We start from the raw sequence: 19,517 nt of genomic DNA, 5'->3' as shown, positions 1-19,517 counted from the left end.
ACTGGAGCTCCCAAACAATTTGTACTAAAATGAAAGGTGAATTCTTTCTTAAATCAATGTCCTGTAGACTGAAAACCTGTGGTTAACTTCAGATCTCCTGACAGAACTTCTCATCTTCTGATTACGGACATACAGCTAAGGGGTTAAGCTGAATTCTGTGACATTACTCTGGATTTATGTGAATGTCAGAGATCAAAATTTTCCCCCAAAAGTGAAAATGTGCCTTTAAGGGCTCACATTCCACCGTTGTATATGCTGGAGCAACCCAGTGATGAGTAATTCCTGATTTATATCAGTTTAATTGACATCCAAAATTTGTCCAGAAGTCTTAAGGGCACAATGTTCATGCCAGGAGGACGTATTTATCTGTTAGATAGCTGGACCAAATTTTCCTTGTTGTCTCACCTATGCCTCTCCAAGTGCTCCAGCAGTTTTGCACCGATGAAAGCAGAGGAAAAATTTGGCACAATAATTTTCTTTTTTTTCTTTTTTTTTTTTTTTTGTGTGTGTTTTTTGTTGGATTTACCGTCATTTCCTGGAACGAGGTTGCACTTTGTCTCCTTCTCCCCTCCGCTAGGCGCCTCTTCCGTCACCCGTCTTCCCCTCGACCCGAAAGGGAGAGAGAGCGAGAGAGAGAGAGAGAGAGAGAGAGAGAACAGCAAAGAAGCAAGAAAGCAAAAGGCACAGGATTTCATCCCAGTCCCAAACATTCAGAAATCTATGGAATGTACAGTTAGGAGTGAACAGCAGCAAAGCAGATAATAACATGGACTGGCAAGACCTGTACATGGAATAGGTCCTGTTCTGACAGGGAAGAGGAGGGCTGTGCCTGGACCAATTTTACTTCCAGCCGGTTGCGACCGCGCCAAGAGCAGAGCCGAGAGCGGTGCCGGGGAGGATGCACCAGCTCGGGCTTTCTTAAAGGCTCAAATGACTTTCTTGGAGAGGGGCCAGGGGAGCGCGAGTGGGAGGCGGCAGTGAGAGGTGAGATGTGTCTGACATGGCCGGGTTTGAAAAGGGAGGAAAAAAACCTCCTTTCCCCCTCTCGGACCTGCAGGGAAGCCGTGGGAAGTCACCTCGGACACCTTTATGGAAACCGAATCTCATCTACCACGAATGACGATCCAGCCTGGTTCGACCATACCTGGGGAAACCTTGATGCAAGGGGTCCAGGCAACTCTGACGTTATTTAGAGCCCTGTGGGAACAGCACTTTTTTGTAGGCCATTTCTGACGAAAAAAAAAATATATATATACAACTAAAATTATTTGTGAACAACAACAACAAAAAATTAAAAATAAAAAAGCACTTAATTATTTTGTTTTGTTTCTTTTACTCAAAGGTCGTCTAACAACCTCCTTTTTTCCTGTACAATAAGGACTTCACATACAAATTTTTTTTTTTTTATTTTTGCAATATTTTATCCTGCCAAATTAAAAAAATATATTATGGCAGCCTGTTTGTTTGCTTTTATTTTTATTTCCAAATTCACTAACAAAAAGGTACATTAAATCCCTTTAAAAGGACAAGCGTACAGTTAAAAAATTACAAGCTTCAGTAAAAATACAGCAAGTGCCTACATCATATGAATCAACCAATATCAATATCCATTCCAGAAGGGGAAGGGGAGGGAAAAGGGGAAGAAAAAAAGAGAAAAATAGGTACAGGTCAGAAACGTGATTTTTTTTTCTGCAAAGCAATAACAATATTAAGCACTTTTTTCTACATACTTTTTCTACATGGTGTAGCAATCACCTTTTAAATCCCCAAATACAAGTCTCTATACATTTTTGAAATAAAAATTCAACACCCAAGGCAGAAAAAAATTTACTAAAACTCAAGACTTTACAGTTACAGTGACAAGAACAAATTTATAGACCCACCATTTAAATTTTACTGCAACATTTTCAAGGAAAAAAGAAAAGTTTTTTTTTTTTTTCTTTCTGGTTTTGTAAAATGCCCAGGCATTCTCCATTATTACAAATACTGGTCCACTTTTACAGTAATCAAGAAATTTTAATATATATAATATATACTAAAACCCCGTCACCAAAAGAAAACAATATACACATGGCCATTATGGCATTTTTTTAATAACCTATTAAGCAAACTTTGAAAAAAAAAAGATTGCTCAAACACACATACACACAATTTTTTTTTACCCTTGTATGTATTCAATACTGTAAACGTATTTTAAGACAGAGTGCACTAAATTTAACTTTTAAAAAAAATTAGCCGTTGTTCCTGAATTGTTTTTTCTCATTCAATGATAACAACTTGTAATTTGTGTCATTTGAGTTTTAATTCAGCAGTAAATCATTTCCATTCCATTTCCTAAGCAGCGTTGTCCTGAAAAACAAAAAAAGGCTGAGAATAATTCAGCTAATGGATGTCCGAAGTTGTGCTGGGTATACATCTTCATTTGATTGGGTCTTATGGCCTTTTCATGTCCACTATCTTCAACCAGTAATTTTTTTTTTTTAAGTAAATGTGGCTTTTTTTTTTATTTTTTTCCTAAAGAATGTACTTTTCTTGTTTTACTTTTTTTTTTTAAAAGTCTTTTCATTTCACAAAAACGTTTTGCATTTGTCTCAAGAGACTCAGATAGGAAGATCAGTTTTCAAGGCACTCACGTCAAATTGAATGGCAGTAGAAAAACTGTCCAATAAATTATTTTTATTTATTTTTCTTTATAGTGCCAGTATTGTGAATGCCATGCTTAGCAACACTGACACTTAATCTCAGCTGTTCCCTTACAGTTTAACCCACCTTTGGGCCAAGTAGAAGAATATGATGTAATTTCTTGTTGAGAAGCCATTTTTCTCTTAACCACAAACAAAAGCTTTAAAGTGCGGGTCAACATAATTAAAATGTCTAACCATAATTGTCCACTGTTTGCTAGTATTAGTCTTAACAGGCTTTACAAAATTTTAAATTTGAAAGCAGAGCAGGTGCATTTTTCTCTTCTTTACTTTTTTTTTCTATTGTAATGCTTGTCAGGTAACAGAATTCAATTCTGTTCCCAGTTCAGTCAATTCAGGCTTCAGTGGGAACAGAGTCTTGCCAATACAGGTAATCTAAGTCAATTTTTTTCCTCCTCCTTACAATAACATCATTGTACATCATATAAGATAGTTCTAGTATTTCTATTCATGAACCCAAAACCTAAAAGTCATTTTTTTTATCAACAATTTCTCATCCCGTTGCTATTATTTTAACTACATCAAATCAGAGCTAAAGAAGCGGCATGTACAGATGTCCTAAACTCTGTTAGATTTGTGTTTGTTTGTTGGAAAGAAGAAAAAAAAATATGGCATTCAATTACTCCAAGATTTGAAGAGAATATTGCCATACTTCAGATGTACTGTTATTATCAGTGGGAAGAGGGAGGGAAAAACACCCCAACCAGTGACAAAATGGCACCCTTCTGTTGCCAGTGCTTTAACAAGAAGAAGAAACTATCTGATAATAATGCACAATTAAGAATGTTATGTTTCTGAATGTAGCTGCCTTCTGAAAATACCTGCACTCATGTCTTTTTAGTTGACATAACTTTAACAATGAAATCTATCTAGAAAAGGCCTCTATCATTAGCAACATTGTCAGTGCTACATATTAGTTCCAATTCCAAACGAAAGTGCTAACTTTAAAGATTGTTATCCGCTGTACAATTTCGATTTCCCTAATCTTCAAGGTCATTTAAAAAGAGGACAGGGAAAAAAAGGAAAAAAAGAATGATCTCTGTTAAAATGCTGGCTTCTTCACAAGAAATTACACATGCTTAGCTTAAATTTCAACAAAGCAGCGGCCCAAAAATTATAATTTAAAAAGATATGTTTCTCTCCTACAATGCAAGTAATCTCAGGCTACGACTGGGTAAAATTAAAAAGGGATACCCAACAAAATTTTTAAAGAAATTTAAACAGAAAGAATAAAAAAAGTACCTGCACATGCCAAAAAATTACAAAAACCCAATAAATACAGAAATTATTGCACAGTTAAAAGGCTCCACAATTTTTACTGCCTTAATCAACCCTCGGGTTTAATAGAACTTTGTAGACACAGGTTATATTTAAGTGCCAAAGTCTGGCACCTACCATAGTTATGCTAAGTTATGTTTACGGAGGCAAGTTAGGTCATCTTTTCTCAGTTGGCAATAGTTAAACTGTACAAATAAAATGTTACCTAGACCCCTGAAATTTAACCTAGTGGGGGGATGGGAGGGGGGGCCGGGGGGGGCCTTAGCTTCTTTCTGCCTGCTCAATTTTGACGTCATTTGTCAGCAAATGTTCTCCATGCCACTTTTTCATGTGTTTCTCCAGGGTGCTGTAAACACTGAAGGGCATCTGGCAAATGTCGCAGCGGTAGACCTCCTTCCCTATCTGGCCATGCGTTTTCATGTGACGTGTCAGCTTACTGCTCTGGGCACATGCATAGTTGCAGAGCTCGCATTTGTAAGGCCGCTCTCCAGTGTGGCTCCGACGGTGCACCGTTAAATTGCTGCAGTTCTTAAAGACCTTGCCACAGTACTCACATGTATCACTCCTCCGCCCTTCCTTGGAGCTGGGTCGCCCGGGACCGGGGCCGCTGATGTGGGGAGTGCTGCCTCCGCTCGCCGTGCCGCTGCGCCCTGAGAGCCCCCCGTCGAGCATGTCCCCCGGCGGCGTGGAGAAACGCAGGCTGCCGTTCTCCGAAGAGTGCTCGGAAGAAGTCGCGAAGGGGGATTGTCGGGAGTCTGTGAATCCTAGAAACGGATCCTTCATGAAGTGCCTCGACGCCGCGTACCCTACCAGCCACTGGGAGTAAACGTTTTCGGAAGGTATTATTGTTGCTGGTGGCAAGTCCAAATCTTTCTCTACCTTTATTCTTTTAGAAGAATTGTTTAAGCTGGGGCTTGTGATAGGTGTCGGCTTGCGAGGGAACAAGTTTGGGAAGGGTTCACCCGGGCCAAAGTTTCTTCCATTCACTGTCCCTTCCTCAGTGCGGTCCAGCTCTCCTACCACTGAGTCTTCATCACCTGGATCTCTCTGACAGAGATCTCGAGGACACAAGTCTCGCTGGTCAGAAGACCTTTTCATGAAGCTACTCCTTTTCTGTTTCTCAGCTAGCATGTCATTATATTGCTGGATGGCACCTAGACTTACATTCTCTATAACTTTTCCCAGGACAAGGGATTTTTCGTCTGGTAACGATTTGGAGCCGTTTTCTCGGTTGCGACTCAGCTCTGAGTCCATACTGAAGCTTGACTCTGGCCTGCTCTCGTTCTCAAGCTCCTCTTCCTCCTCCTCCTCCTCCTCTTCTTCTTCATTGTCATGGCCCAAGGAAGGATCGCTCTCATTCCTGAAATCTGCCTCACCGGATTTTAGTCCCTCTCCAGTGAGCTCGCTTGTGCCTGGCTCGGGGGAACTAGTGGTGGACAGTCCATCATCTGACCTGCCTGTCATGGAGCCAGCTTTATGCATATGTGTTTTCATATGACGCTTTAGCTTGCTGGCCTGGGAGCAAGCATGGTCACAGAGTTGACACTTGTAGGGCTTCTCTCCTGTGTGACTGCGTCGGTGCACAATAAGATTACTCTGGAACTTGAAGGTTTTCCCACAGAATTCACAGGACTTACTCTTGGCCTGAGGCTGGGGAGGCGTAGTGCTGCTGGGGGGCATTGGTGGCAGTGGTGGGGTGCTCAAAAAAGGTGATTTAGGACTTGGCTGGAAAGGATTCAACAGGCGATGCATAGGGTTGGTGCGACTGGGCGAGACTGGCGGAGGGGTGGAACTGTTTCCTGCCAGTTCTCGAAGCCTTCTGGAGAAATCCATCGCTGGGGACTCAATTGCCATGGGGTTTAAACGCATAACTCTGTCAAAGGCACTGGGATGCTGGGCAACTAACCCCATTTCTTCGGCACTAAGGCGATGTGGATCCAGATGATGACGAGGTGGCGGGCTGAAAAGTGGAGGTGTGTTTGGGAGCCGACCCTCACCAAAGCCAGGATGTTCACGCAAGATGGGCCCTGTCATCCGTAAGAGATTGAAAGGGTTGTTGTCTCCAAGGAAATTCATCAGCGGGGACTGTGCAACAGTCTCTGGTCCCAGAGGAGGAGGGATGGTGATGCGTGGAGTAAGGGAACTGTTTGAAGGGCTTGTTTCCAGGTAGATGCGGAATCCATGTGTGTTCTGGGCATGCTGAAGCAAGAACCAAGCGCTATTAAAAGGCTGCTTGCATGTTGTGCAAATATAGCTTGAAGGCTCATCTTTTCCTATAAAAGAAAAACAGAAAGAACACTCAAAAAATAATACAGTGGAGAACATTTAAATGCAGTTGGCATGCACTTTATTTTGCTAACACATTTCCTCCTTAGCATTTCTGAAAGAAGGATTTAATTGCAATGTATTGACTGATATAAATTGTTGAACAGCACATTTACTCACCGTCCTTATTCATTTAACATGTACGACAAATATCACACATACACACTGGCGCTATATACATTTATATCCTCTAACTGGCATATAAACCTTCCTCTATGACGCAGGAGGATCCAAATCTTTTCACATGTTTATTCACAGAAAGGAATTTGTTTCAAGGGATTTATGACTACATATGAAAATCAAACAAAACGTGGTGCTGTAGGTTTTATGGGGCACTTGGAAGGAGCTTCAGTATCATTTTCACTCTTTCATTTTATATTTTTATATACTTCATGCAGCAAGTCCCCTGGGATCTTGCTGCATTTAATTTATACATGCTCCAGTCACACTGGCCCTTCCATTTTTTAAAATACTACGCAGGTATTTATCTGCGCAAGACCTATTAAAGTCAACAGGAGCTTGGAAAACGTAGCCTTGCGTAAACCACTTTGAGATTCTTTTTGCCAAAACACCAAGAAGCCACTCAAATGAAACATCCGGTAATCAAAGCCGACAGCACAGTTGCAATTAACAGTAACAAATGTCGGGCCGTGCTTGAACTGAGTCCCAAGAATTTCTGAGCCTGAGCCTGCCCTCCAACGCAGAAATGCTCTCCAGAGCCAAAACCCGTGTTCTGTTTGCCTTTCCAGCCTCTCCGAATGACTGCACAGCGGTGGAAAGCATTCCTTTAACCTTGATTCAGCTTTACATAAAAGACAGGTGTGGACAAGCCTGCGCTACAGTCATAATTTTGCTCGCAAGAAAATTCCAGTCCTGAGCACAATATAAGCTATGCACTATCTTCAGAAAGCTGCTTTTCTTTTTTTTTTTTCTTTCCTTTTCAACTCCTCTGCAAGGCTCCAACTCTGATAAATCCGTAAGTATGTGTCAACATGGGAGCCACCATCCAGGATTTGTGTTTTTGAATGAAGGGGAAGATGCCTGAAAAACTGGGAGTTCTTCTTTCCCCGTTTTCAGAAATCTAAAAGTAAAAGCTTGTTTGCTGTCTTGCTTGTTTGGTCGTTCTTGCTGGCGATGGGTCCCACTGCACCCACAGGCACTGAACTGCCTGAATGCTGAAAACCCGAATGAAACTTCCTGCCCTCCCGCACGTGTCCGGCGCCCCGAGGCGAGCGGTGGCTCCGGGCCCCTCCGGAGGCATCGGCAGCTGCGGTCCAGCCGTGCGGCCCTCTCCGCATGGGGCTGCGCTCACCCACTTGGCTTGAGAGCCAAGGGGGCTGTAAGCTAGATACAGCCGTATTAGCACAGCAAACTGAAATTAAGCTCCATTCCTGGAGGAAGGATTGCTGCTGCCTGATGAGTTCTCCTCCTAGGGATTGTGGGGAACTCGGGGAAAAAAATAAGAAAAAAAAAAAAGCAAAAGGACAAGTTTCGGGAGGGCATCCTGCTTGAGAAAAGTGACCGTAACTACTGCTGACACTAATGAAAGCCACGTACAAACACTGAAAGGACTGATACGTTATCCCTTAAAATCTCCTCCACACTGAGGCAGTTGGGGAGTTTTATGTCAGCTCCGCAGCCAAAGCAACAGTAAATGCTTGCGTTATTACTTCAAATATTTAAATTTCTGTTTCTTACAGAAATATGATGAAAACGTCTAGACCTTTAACTTTTCTCGCACGGTAACATGTGTAGTATAAAAAGTGGCAGAAATCACTGAAGCAGACTAAAGTATATAACATACTCTGTCAAAAGCTTTTTTTAACAATATGTTTTACCTCAGCTCACCCTAGAATAGATTTTAATAAAGCCCCTTCTGAAGTGTGATCTAATAGCAAATGAAGTGCAGCATCTTACAAGGTCATATATCTTCAAATTAAAGAGTGCTCTGCACCCTTCACCTTCGTTTTATCCACTCTAATTAATCGATTTATTACTCACAGCTGTTCAATTCTTTCACTTTTAAAGTCATAGCATGCCTTTTTCTTGTTGGTTTTTTTTTCCTTTTAATTTAAAAAATCAAGTATGTGAGCGCATGTGTGTGTGTGCATTCTCCTTACTTAGTTCAAGAGCTGACAGGAGGAAGAAAACAGCTGTGTATTAGACGACAGCGACAACAGCAGCGAGACGTTTCCTTCAGAAAAGGCACATACGTAAAAGGACGGATTCCTGGGCAGGCTGAGGATCAAGGCCAATCTAAAGCTGAAATGGCTGATTAAAGAAATTACCCTCAAAATGGCAGCTGGCTGAATGCTTGCTACTACATGTTATAGGGAACAGAGATGTTTTGTTTTGTTTTGTTCTCCAAAACTTCACCTCCACGAAATTCAAGTGAGGAAAGGAACACCCCCCGCCTTCAGTTTTCTTTCAAACAGAGCAAATTAGTGCTATTACTGATAAAAGATTTGCCAGCTCTCTGTCTCCTACCAATCGTGTCTTCCACCAATCGTGTCTTCCGTTTCATTTTGTTTAGCTTTTACACCCCTAAACACTCCTCCTGAGGAGACCTCTACGTAATGACAAAATTGTCTGGAGGCGACCCAACTACCATGCTCTGACTGCTTCCTGAATGATGGTGTGTGTCTTGGGGTGTGTGTGTGTGTGTGTATATATATATATATATATATATAAACTTTCACAACCCTCAAAGTCTCTCCCCAGACTCCCCTTTAAAAAAAAAAATAAAATGTTCATTTCCATATTATCACTTCATGGTTATCTTGCCTAGAAGTTGCCCTGAGCAGTGTAGACGCTCACTTTTAAGAACAGAACAATGTCAAAAAGTCTTTGAAGATCCACTCCGAACATTTTTATATTCAAAAACTTGCTAAATATTTTAAACATGCCCAGAAAGAGCCATGTATTGCTCAAGAATGATCCTTATATTTAATAATGCAGTGCACCTACACTATAAAACTCTTTGTTATAAGGCTACTTTTGATATATAGCTATCTTAATCCCTCGCCACCTGCACTGAAGTCTGTCTAAATACCCACTTTATGACAACTAGCTATATAGGCTTTGCCATATGCAGTCTTTATCACTTTAGTATGTGCTTGACTTTGAGCATGTGAGTAATCAACATCAATGAAACTTAAGCATACGCTGAAGTGCTTTGTTGGATAGTGATGAAATTACTCATGCGCTTAGAGTTAAGCACAAGGCAAGACTTCATTAATATCGCTCAATGAATTGCACGTGGCTTCGACCTTATGGCCTGTAAATAGACAAGATTTTAGGAATGAATGGCTCAATTATTTCTTTTTATCTTTACACTGGTTGGTATGTATCTTTGCATGTACTGAGATGTGACACTTGGACCGTAAGTTCTCAGCAATAGATGGTGGCTTCAGAGTTGCCCTAAATCTAAACAAGCACAGCTAGAGGAGGTCCGGCCTAAGAAAGGTTTCTAAGCCTGGATCCTTTTCAATACACGTTTATATCAAGACCCCTTAGATTTTAAGGCTAAAAAAGACGGTGAAATTAAAGAATGAGATGACTGGGATAAACCTCAAGGGTTCCTCTGGTCCAATTCCTGACCCAAGGCTAGTCCATATCTATGTATCCATACCTATGAGAGACAATCCATTATCCACCTTCAAAGGCCACCCTGATTAACAGAGGCACTACAACCCCTTCCCAAAGTCCACGTCACTGCTGTTCATCTTTACCATCATGAAGTCCAGATTTTTCTTGACGCAACTTAAGATCATAACATTTTGTCATACCTACATGGGCATAAAGATCATATAAAAAAATCTGATCTATACATTACAGCCATACAGCTTTCATCTGGTCCAAAGAGTTGCATTTCAACCAGCCCATGTCTTTTAAAGCCTCCTTCCTACAATTTGAATTTAAAACTCCAAGTGAGAGGGAGTCCAATGTTATCTTGGTAATCTGTGGCAATGGTTGTCTACCTTTAGTATTAAAAAACTGTCTTATTTGCTATTCAAATTGATGAGTTCAACTGCCAGCCATTAGATCTTGTTATGTTTTTATCTGGTAGATTAAAAATCTCTCTAGTATCTTCTCCCTAAGTAGGTAATTATAAGCTATGAATTTATTGAACACTCTTGCCTTTTCTACATATAATGACAAAAGATGGTCTTTTCCAGAAATATTAAAATGTGTTCCTTCCATTACTGCATGACAAATTATGTTTCGTTCAAAATGTCAAAGCAATAATGAGGTTTTTTTTTTTTTTGTGTGTGTGTGTGTGTGTGTGTGTGTGTTGCATGAATGGTACTAAACAAAGCCAAATTCAGATCTGCCTGCCAAGTTCTGCCCTTATGGAGGACATCAAACCAAGACAGGTAGGTTTGCCTAAGCCAGAACAAGAGTAGCATGAGTATGTGGACATTCATCCCACTGCACCAGACTGCTGACTTCCCTGATTTACCTGTCTGCTCTCTGCAATCTGACTAGTATCATTCAGTGATGCACAGATCTTCTGCGTCCAGGTTCTATATACCCAAAATCCTGAGTGTCTTTGCCCTGAAGATGAATTTCCCTCCAAATATTCTGAGCTGTTCTGGATACTATCAAACAATAATCAGTGTGAGATAAGAACTGTTGAGAATTCATTATTTTCCACAGGGCTATAGTACAAATCCTCCCCTCAGCATGCCTGAATAATTCCATTAGCTGTAACAGAGAATGAACTCCCCGCTTTTTAATCACCTGCCCATAACCCCTGCCAGGACTGCAGTGGATACCAAGTCAGGTCCATATAACTAAGCCATTCTTTACCTCTAGCAATACTTTCCAGCTAATGTTTTTGGTTCCCTTTACAAAGTTACAACAGCAGCAATAAAAATGTTAAGGAATTTTAATGCTGCTTTACTGCATCTTTAGAAGTTCAGGAAAAGTAGAAACTTGGAAGCTTTAAGGAAAGGACACCTTTTATTGAGGCACTCAGGAACAGACATGTATCAGATTCCTACATCTTTCCACCAACATTACTCTTTTCTCCACCACTTGATTTTTAATGAGCATTTAAATAATTACTCCTTCTTATTATGATGGTTACTCTAATAATACCAATAAAGGTAGCGTAGATGCTCCATAAAAAGCACACCTTTAATTGAATTATTAAATTAAAATGCCATAATTGAGAACACTGGTTTAACAAGTCTCCTTATAAGACCATCTGACATTAAGGAGAAGGGCATTAAATACTGAAAAGATTTAGTGTTTCATAGTGAAGAAAATGTATGGTTATATGGGATTTGACAGGTCACCTATGCAAGGGCCAAATACTTTCCAGGTGCCTGCAGTGTGAGCTATATAACAGCTTGATCTGGCATGCAAAAATGTGTGTAATGGAGGTCCAAAATGAAACCGTTACTTTTCTGCTGGAAGAGGTTGCTTAAGCCGTATTACCATTTGAACTATGCAAAGTAGGCAAGAATATTTACTTGCATATTTTTATGATTGAATGCTACCATAATTAAACACTGTATCATGCGCTTTACTCTCGCTGCCTTCCCTGGGATGTTTAAAGGGCTGCTAGCTCCACTTACAGAGGGACTGACAGTCCTAATAAAAGGAAAACAGCAGGGTGGTTAGGGCCCAGGCCTGAGTCAGGAACACCACTGCCAGTCCAACACTCATCACCAGCCTTAAACACCAAATACAATGAGACCATTTTTCTTTTTCTCTTTCTCTCTTAGTTGTCTTCATTTTATTTTATTTTATTTTATTTTATTTTGATGGCAACACGAGTTGAAGATGTCAAACCAGCTGAGCTCTTCTAAGCATCCAGAGCACTAACATGGTGCATCCATTCCCGGGCTCTAGAGAGTCTTGCGGCATTTCCTACTAAAAGACTATGACCTACAATTCATAAAATAAGCATCAACTGGCAAGAAAAGTTGGGATTTCATGACTTAGCAGGATGCCTGCATTAACACAACCAAAGTGCCTCCAATTCTCCATCCCGATGGAAAGTCAAGCTTCCTTGTGAAGCTCAGCCCACCTCAAGGGCACCCTCAGTCAGGGAGTTGAACGCTAGGACATTGGGGCCACAGAGCCTGTCTGAATCTAGAAACGGGGAATCTCAGCATGACTTCAGGGAAAGAAAGAACGCGACAGGGGAACTTGTCTGAAGAAAGGGGCAGTAACTGGGAGGCACATTAAACCTTCTGTTTCAGCCCATATGCGGCCTCCCTCTCTACCTTGTCTCTGAAATAGCCTTTCTGCTCCACTGCAATCTTCAAACAGAACAAAAATCACATATTACTTCATTCAACAGTCGTCTCTCACACATCGTCCTGTATGTTTTGCAGCTTTTCCCATCCTGTTTCTATTACTGAGAATGCAAGTTCTCAGCAGAGATTATGCAGAAAGCTTTATGCCAAGAGAACCTACAAACCTCACAAGGCCCTCTCATTCCCAGCATTGATTTTAATTAGCAACGAGAATATCTTTGAGGGCATTTTATACCCATAAAAGAAAAAGTGACAATAGCACTGGCTGGTACTATATTAAAATACCCTCGTATTTTTAGTACAGAGCCAAATTCTATCTGTGCTAAAGCCAACTGCCAAATTCTGTCCGTAGTGGATGAAAATCTGTCCCACTTTTGGGAGTCTATTTTGTTTACTAATGTGATTGTACTTTCCATGGATTTCAGTGGTCAGGGCTATGCTGATCATATTCAGGCATGACAGCAAATTGTCTGTTTATCATGCATGTAATAATGAATATTATCTTTCTGTTGAATAAACTATTTTATCATATGAGTTGAAAACCAAAAAGATTAATTGCCAATAGCATAGTTGAGCAGACAGTCATGCAATATATCTATAGCCAGCCCTCTCTTAATGCCAAGAAAGCATAAAGCCTTGAAAGAATTAGAGATATCAACCTTACCATCATACTCTTAGCCAAACTCTGATTTGAATTACTCTGCAATGAATCTAAAGTATCTCCACTGACCACCAGTGCAGACTCTGAGTTCTTACAGATTAAGTTATACTGGTATACAATAAATAAGGATCTTAACTAGGTTTATATGAATATAACAAGCTGTGATTTTTTGTCAGTAAATTTTCCCCAAAAGCATTTTCTACGATGTCCATGTCATTTATACTTACAAAAAGGGAGATGGCTGCAGGCAGACTACAGCCATGCATAACACAAATAGATGCTTCTTAATGGACACAGATGAACTCTGGCTAAAGCTGTGGCTTCTGTTCAATAGTCCCATTTTCTGTAAGGCTTAATCATACCCCAGAACTGTACTGCCAGCTTCACCAAATTGAGCTGAATGCACAGTTCAGTTTAATTTGTAGTGCATCACAAAATGGCAATATTATATTTTTAAGTATAAAATGTCAGTAGTCATTTTGGGCAACTTCCTTCTGGATTTCGAATTTTGTATTCCTAAAAAGAGCTTTTGCCTTACTGGAAATGAATGCTCCACCTACAGAAGCACAGGAAGTGTTTTCACTCAGTGCAGAGAAGAAAAAAAAAAGAATAACAAAAATTGGAACTAACAATATAGGGATTCTGATCCCGAAGCGCTATTAAGATGGAAGATAAAAATATATTTGTCTTCTCTAAACACCTTCTTCTAATTGGTGTTAAACTCAGAAATACAAAGGTAATTTATAAAAAATAGAAAGGGAGCAGTGTGAAAAGTAAGGAGAGAAGAAGAAAATCAATATTAAAAGATCAATAGTGAATGAGTTAACTTTTAAATTAGCCCTTTGTGATACAACAGTTTCAATTGACTCCACCTCAAGCATCCAAACAGCTTTCTACCTCTTAGTTAGTTCCTGTGAAGCTAAGTCATCAGTTACCAGATTATAAGGATGTTTTACAAATACACTGTATGAAACAGTGAAAACTATCAGGGAAAACAGGGAAATTAATTTTGAGGGGGGCAATGGTACCCATTAGGAAGATGAAACGGCCATAGGAATACCCATGGCCATTGGTTTTCTATGTAGTACCCCACTTATAGCATTCATGAAAAACTCTTGTACTGCTCAAGGACACTTTTAGGCCTTTTCTTTGCATAAGGTATTCAAATGCATCTGAAATAATGTCAGTCTTTTCTGCAACATATGAAATATGCCAGCAGCTTCCCCTTAAATTGGTTTCCTATAAGTAGTTTTGTTTGAAAACTGGCAAGTGTTGGGATTTTTTTTTTTCCCCACAGACTTTTCTGAGGTGCCGTTTTCTCATTTTACAAACTGGAATTCTGAGTAATCTGAATAGGACTCAAAAGGAAGATACAAAAGGAAATTGTCCATGTCATATAATGGAAGAACAGAAAGCAAATTAGGAAACAACAAAAAAGCCAAAGGGTGAAAACAAATTTTCCTTTTCTTTTTTTTTTTTTTTCCCCAAGAGTACTTCTGTCTGTTTTACTGCAACTATTTCTTAAGGGCATTAGGTGCCTATTCCCAGTGGGTAAATGAAATAGCATTTTTGTTTTAATTCATTACTTCTTTAAGAAATGCTAACTCCCATCCCTGCTTCTTTAAATCCACAAAATCTCCACGTTCAATCCAAAGAAGTATTATAAAGGCTGTAAATCTTGTTTTAATGGAATGTACATTTAGCTATGAGGAGATAATTGACGTTATGGAGGGCCTAGATGCTGAATTATATAGGTTATCTAATACAAAGGGGACTCATTACTGAAGCACTACAAACAAGTAGTAATATATGTATATTGTTCTGAGTGGCGTTATAGCAAAAGTGTTCAGGTCTGCAGGGATTTATAAAACACAAGAAAACAGCAGACATGCACTTGTAAATTTGTCTCATTTGTCTCTGAAGTTAAAGGTTATTCCCTTGATCTGAATTTGTAATAAAAACATGCTAGACTAAGGTTTGTAGAGAATGTTTGAATATGTAAATTGTGTATAATGATAGGCAATTATAGGGTAAAAACTGGACCTTATGAATGTTACAGAATTGCATGGAGCATCAAAGTATTTTCCTTCAGATGAAATATTTATCTTTTATGCATGTTATAAGCACTTTTTCAAAGGTATTCAGCAACCTATTTGAGTGGAGAGTTGACAAAAATCAAACCATTACAACAGCCTAAGACTGTGGGCTTATGCACAGGAGAAGCCACAGCTTTTTACAAAATATACATAATAAATCTCTTGAACTAATGGTTCCGGAGATGGATCCTCAAGGACAAGTTCCACTGATTTTCTCTCCCTCAGATGAAAGCTGGTCAGATGTTTCTGGGTATTTTAAAGGAGACGTGGGGGTGGAAGTGTGGGGAGGGGGGGCTGTGGAGAATAACTAGGTAAGAAAGCGAATCTCCTTGGACTGATTCAATGAAGCCCCATTTCCCCTCCAGTTAGCTGCCTGCTGTATTCAGGGAGAAGAAAAAAAAGCGGATACCGCATCCAGGGAGAAAGGGGGAAAGCCGGGAGATGATACTGTAGTTTATGCTGCTGGAGATAAGGTTTTCTCCTTCTCTGAGCACGACAGTCTGTTCAGGTTAACCAACTGCAGTGTTAGAATAACTCCAGCCGACTTGTCACAGAGCACAAAAGTCATCAGCAACTGAATGTTCTTTTCTGCACCGCAATTAAGACGAATCAATACGACGTGCCACAAATGGTATTTTACTCTCAATAAGAACTCGGGCTGAGTTTATTCAGAATATTTTAGCGCTTCCCCAGGGGATTTTGGTCCGACGCAGATGGCAAATAAAGTACTCAGCCTAGGGCTAGAGCACATTATGCTAATTCTAATGTCAGATGTACTTTAATATACAGCTCTATTTAATCACCCCATTATTTCACATTTCCATATGAAAAACCTGCGGCACTTCTGCAGAGCTTTCACTCTGCGACAATGCCAGCTTCCTTCAACTCGCTTGCTGCGAAACAGAAAAGAAGACTGGTCATTCTCGCCAGTCAAAATGTTACAGTTTCAAAGTTCCAGTGTGCCTGAATTTAAAGTGGGTCTTCCAGCGCAATTAGCAAATCGCTCTGCTAGAATGCTGATATGCACAAAATGCTAAGGAGGCGCGATTTAAAAAAATAAAAATAACAGCCCTGCCTCTGCACTCTCCCCGCTTGCACGCGCAGACTTACACAGACGTGCATCTCAAATCCATTTGCAGAAGAGCGATAATAGAAATAATGAAAGCATCCTCGTATTGCGGCTCACCCAATATTCGCACTGCTCGTCCCCAAAGCACTAACACTGCTGGCTGCACGGCTCCCGTTTCTTAGACATGGTTGGCACAGCTGCCAGCCTACAGATGTCCCTGAATAAAACCCTCCTTGTGTATCAATAATTTTTGCCTGTAACGGGATACACCTCACGTTAGATTCACGAGCTGCACCCTTCCAGCATGAACCGCGCACCAAACTCTGCAAATTTACCTTGATGCAACATCTACGGTGAGCACAGAACTTATGGACTTAAAGGCAACACAGTTCAAAACTGGGTTTACATTGAAAAGAAGGGAAAATCTACTCTAAGGAGCTATTTTTTTCTTCCAGCCATTGTAGGTTCTAGATGTGTGGACAGGGAAAGTAGAAGCAATGCTTGGAGCAGCTCTCTTCAGCTCCCAGGCTTTCTACCTTTGGGAGTAATTCTGTGAGAGATTCCTCATTCAGCTTTTGTGCAAGGTCACAAGTGAAATGAGTTTCATGGGCTCAGCAAAATCTTCCCCCAGTTTGGTGTAACTGGGGCTCCATGACAACTGGTACTGCACATCAGGGGAGCCAAGTCAGGACTGGATTATACTGAGATGCATGAAGCTTAAATCAGTCAGTTTTCTAATCACTGCATTAAACCTACACCATATTTCACAAAAAAAACAGACCTATTTAGAAAAAGAGCTATTTTTTTTCTCCTCCAAGCACCCAGTCTGCAGCCTCTAAAAAATTGTTCAGTAATGCATGCAGGAGCCAGCACCTGGGGCCAGATCTCACCTGGTTTCACTGCTATGCGTCAACATTTAAAGATACAGAATTCTGCTGCTGTGCCTTGACGGGGCATATGCCACAAATTCCATGTCCTAATTTGAACACAGCAGATGATAGCCCTCACATTCAAGGCAGAAATGTTACCTTCTCAAGCTTTATTTTATAAATACACACACACACATATATATATATACGCCTACGTGTGTGTGTGTGTGTGTGTGTGTGTGTGTATATACGAAAAGTGATTTATGTGATATGAATATAGCATATGAATATAGCATATGAATATAGCATATATTCATATAGATATGAATATAGCAACATGCCCCAATGAGAAAGAGGGCTGAGAGGTATAGATGGATTCTCCTTTCTCAACTATTGCATCCAGTACTTCAAATATAGGGTTTGATCTTGGGAGAATCCGGAACTACCAATAGTTTCACCTTACTGGAAATCTTACCTGCGTGGGCAATATAGCACAAGTTAGTTTAGTAAATTAGGTCAGTTTTAAGGTTTGTTGAGTATAAAATATCTCATCCTGAATGTGAATAGTTAAATTCAAAAGAAGAAGGGAAAATTAATGTTTAATATCCTAATACAAAGTCCAAAGTCAATGAGAATCTTTCCACTCACTTCAGTGGACTCTCGACGAGGGTCTTTTTCCACATTGGGCTTTGTGAATCTCCAGACACTGACTTCAACAAATCTGGTTTGTGGTGATGCAGTTAAAAGAACAGAACTGTGCTCACAGCAGCTATATGCCTAAAGAAGTCAGCTGTAAATATATTAGAGGAATAAACCGAGAATATCTGTTGTATCTTTAGTTAAATACACTACAACAGTTGAAATAGAAGAAATGCATAAATTGAAATCAATCCCTGATAATTCTGTTGCTTTGTCTTGTGTTGATATTATGTTGTTTTTAGGAACCAAAAAAAAGAATAATAATACTCTGTAATCTTTTTGTTTTGCTCAGTTTAGATAAACTGACTTGCATTCTTTAGCTCTGTTATTAAGATTTCTTTGCAAACATTGTAGCTGAAACTAGCAGAACATTTTTAATAACATATTTATTCTTGGCAATAAACAAATTTGTGGAATCCCAGTCAATTTCCATCATTACAGAAATTTTTTGAATGCCAGAATGTGTCTGCAGTCACATCTTACACTAAAGGGTTCCTACAGGACTCAAGTCCTGCAAAGGAAAACCCCAAGCTGGGTGAGTAAAGAGTCAAAATGAGTGGGAAAAAAAATCTAAATTTTAAAGGAGGTGGTGGAGAATAAAGTTTTAAAATACTTCGGATGACAAAAGAAAACATCAGTTACAGAAGTAGGGCTCTTGGAGGTTGTTCTTCATTAAATAGTTAAAATGCAATCCATGACTATGAAGTTGCAAAAGATGAATGTAAAATCTTATTTCCTTACTTGCAAAGACAAAAATACAATTTTTTGCTGCTTAAATAGGCAGTGTTTTATGCCTCTCTTACACTGCAGAAAATAATGCCAACATAGATTAGGAGAAGAACCTAAAAACTTCCTATTTTATTTCTCCACAATGCAGATTGATCACCTAAGAGAAGCGTAATTAAACAATGCTAAGCATCCCGACCCCTTGGAGAATGTGCTGCCTAAAAATATTTTTAGAACAATCACTGTAGTAATTCTTCTTAGTTGTAGAAACACTCCAAATCAGAAAGTCAATTTTTCCTCTATTTGCAGAAGTGTGCTGGTTTTCACTGGAAAGGCGCCTGTGTTTTGTTTGGCTGCTGTTCATATACTGCCTTGGCAGGATTTCCTTGGATTGCTTACAGTGAACATTGCTCTTGCATACAGTAGCACTCCCATTTTAACCGTCCCAGCCACACGTTTTCTAATAACACACGGAGAGCTGCAAAATCCCTATAAGCGCCGTGCTCTAAAGCAGCGACAGAAGGGGGTGGGCGCAGCGGGCTGCGGGGGGGCTCTGCCCCTACCGAATTGAGAGCTGCAAGCGCACGATAGTCCTTTTAAAAACAACCAATGTGGATTGTGTTTAAGGAGCAGCTTTCCAGGAAAAAAAAAAAAAACACAACTTGGAGAAGAGGGCCTGATTCAGCTGATTCACAGAATCTAATCTGCACTGAGGAGGAATGTCGTTGATTTGGGTCCTAACTAAGCATCGTTTTTTTTTCTTTTTTTTTTTTTTTCTTATTCCTTTTTTTTTCTTTCTTTCTTTTCTTTTTTGTTCTTT

At 39.9% G+C, this 19,517-nt stretch overlaps 1 protein-coding gene across 2 annotated transcripts in view; it reads right to left on the bottom strand.

Annotated features, from left to right (window-relative positions):
- Positions 1-2,136: 2,136 nt before the first annotated feature.
- Positions 2,137-19,517, bottom strand: part of BCL11B (B cell CLL/lymphoma 11B) — a 90,153-nt gene continuing 72,772 nt past the window's right edge. For both annotated transcript variants that reach the window (XM_026050449.1, XM_026050450.1), the window contains exon 4: positions 2,137-6,253. In XM_026050449.1, the coding sequence (XP_025906234.1) occupies positions 4,242-6,253 (2,012 nt within the window). In that variant the 3' untranslated portion in view covers positions 2,137-4,241. The remainder of the gene's footprint in view (positions 6,254-19,517) is intronic.

Source organism: Nothoprocta perdicaria, unplaced genomic scaffold (genome assembly GCF_003342845.1).
Source record: "Nothoprocta perdicaria isolate Ctin4 unplaced genomic scaffold, notPer1 scaffold_69, whole genome shotgun sequence".
NCBI classification, from domain to species: Eukaryota; Metazoa; Chordata; class Aves; order Tinamiformes; family Tinamidae; genus Nothoprocta; species Nothoprocta perdicaria.
Note: the sequence above shows the minus strand (reverse complement) of the source record. Positions and strands in the feature narration are given on the sequence as shown.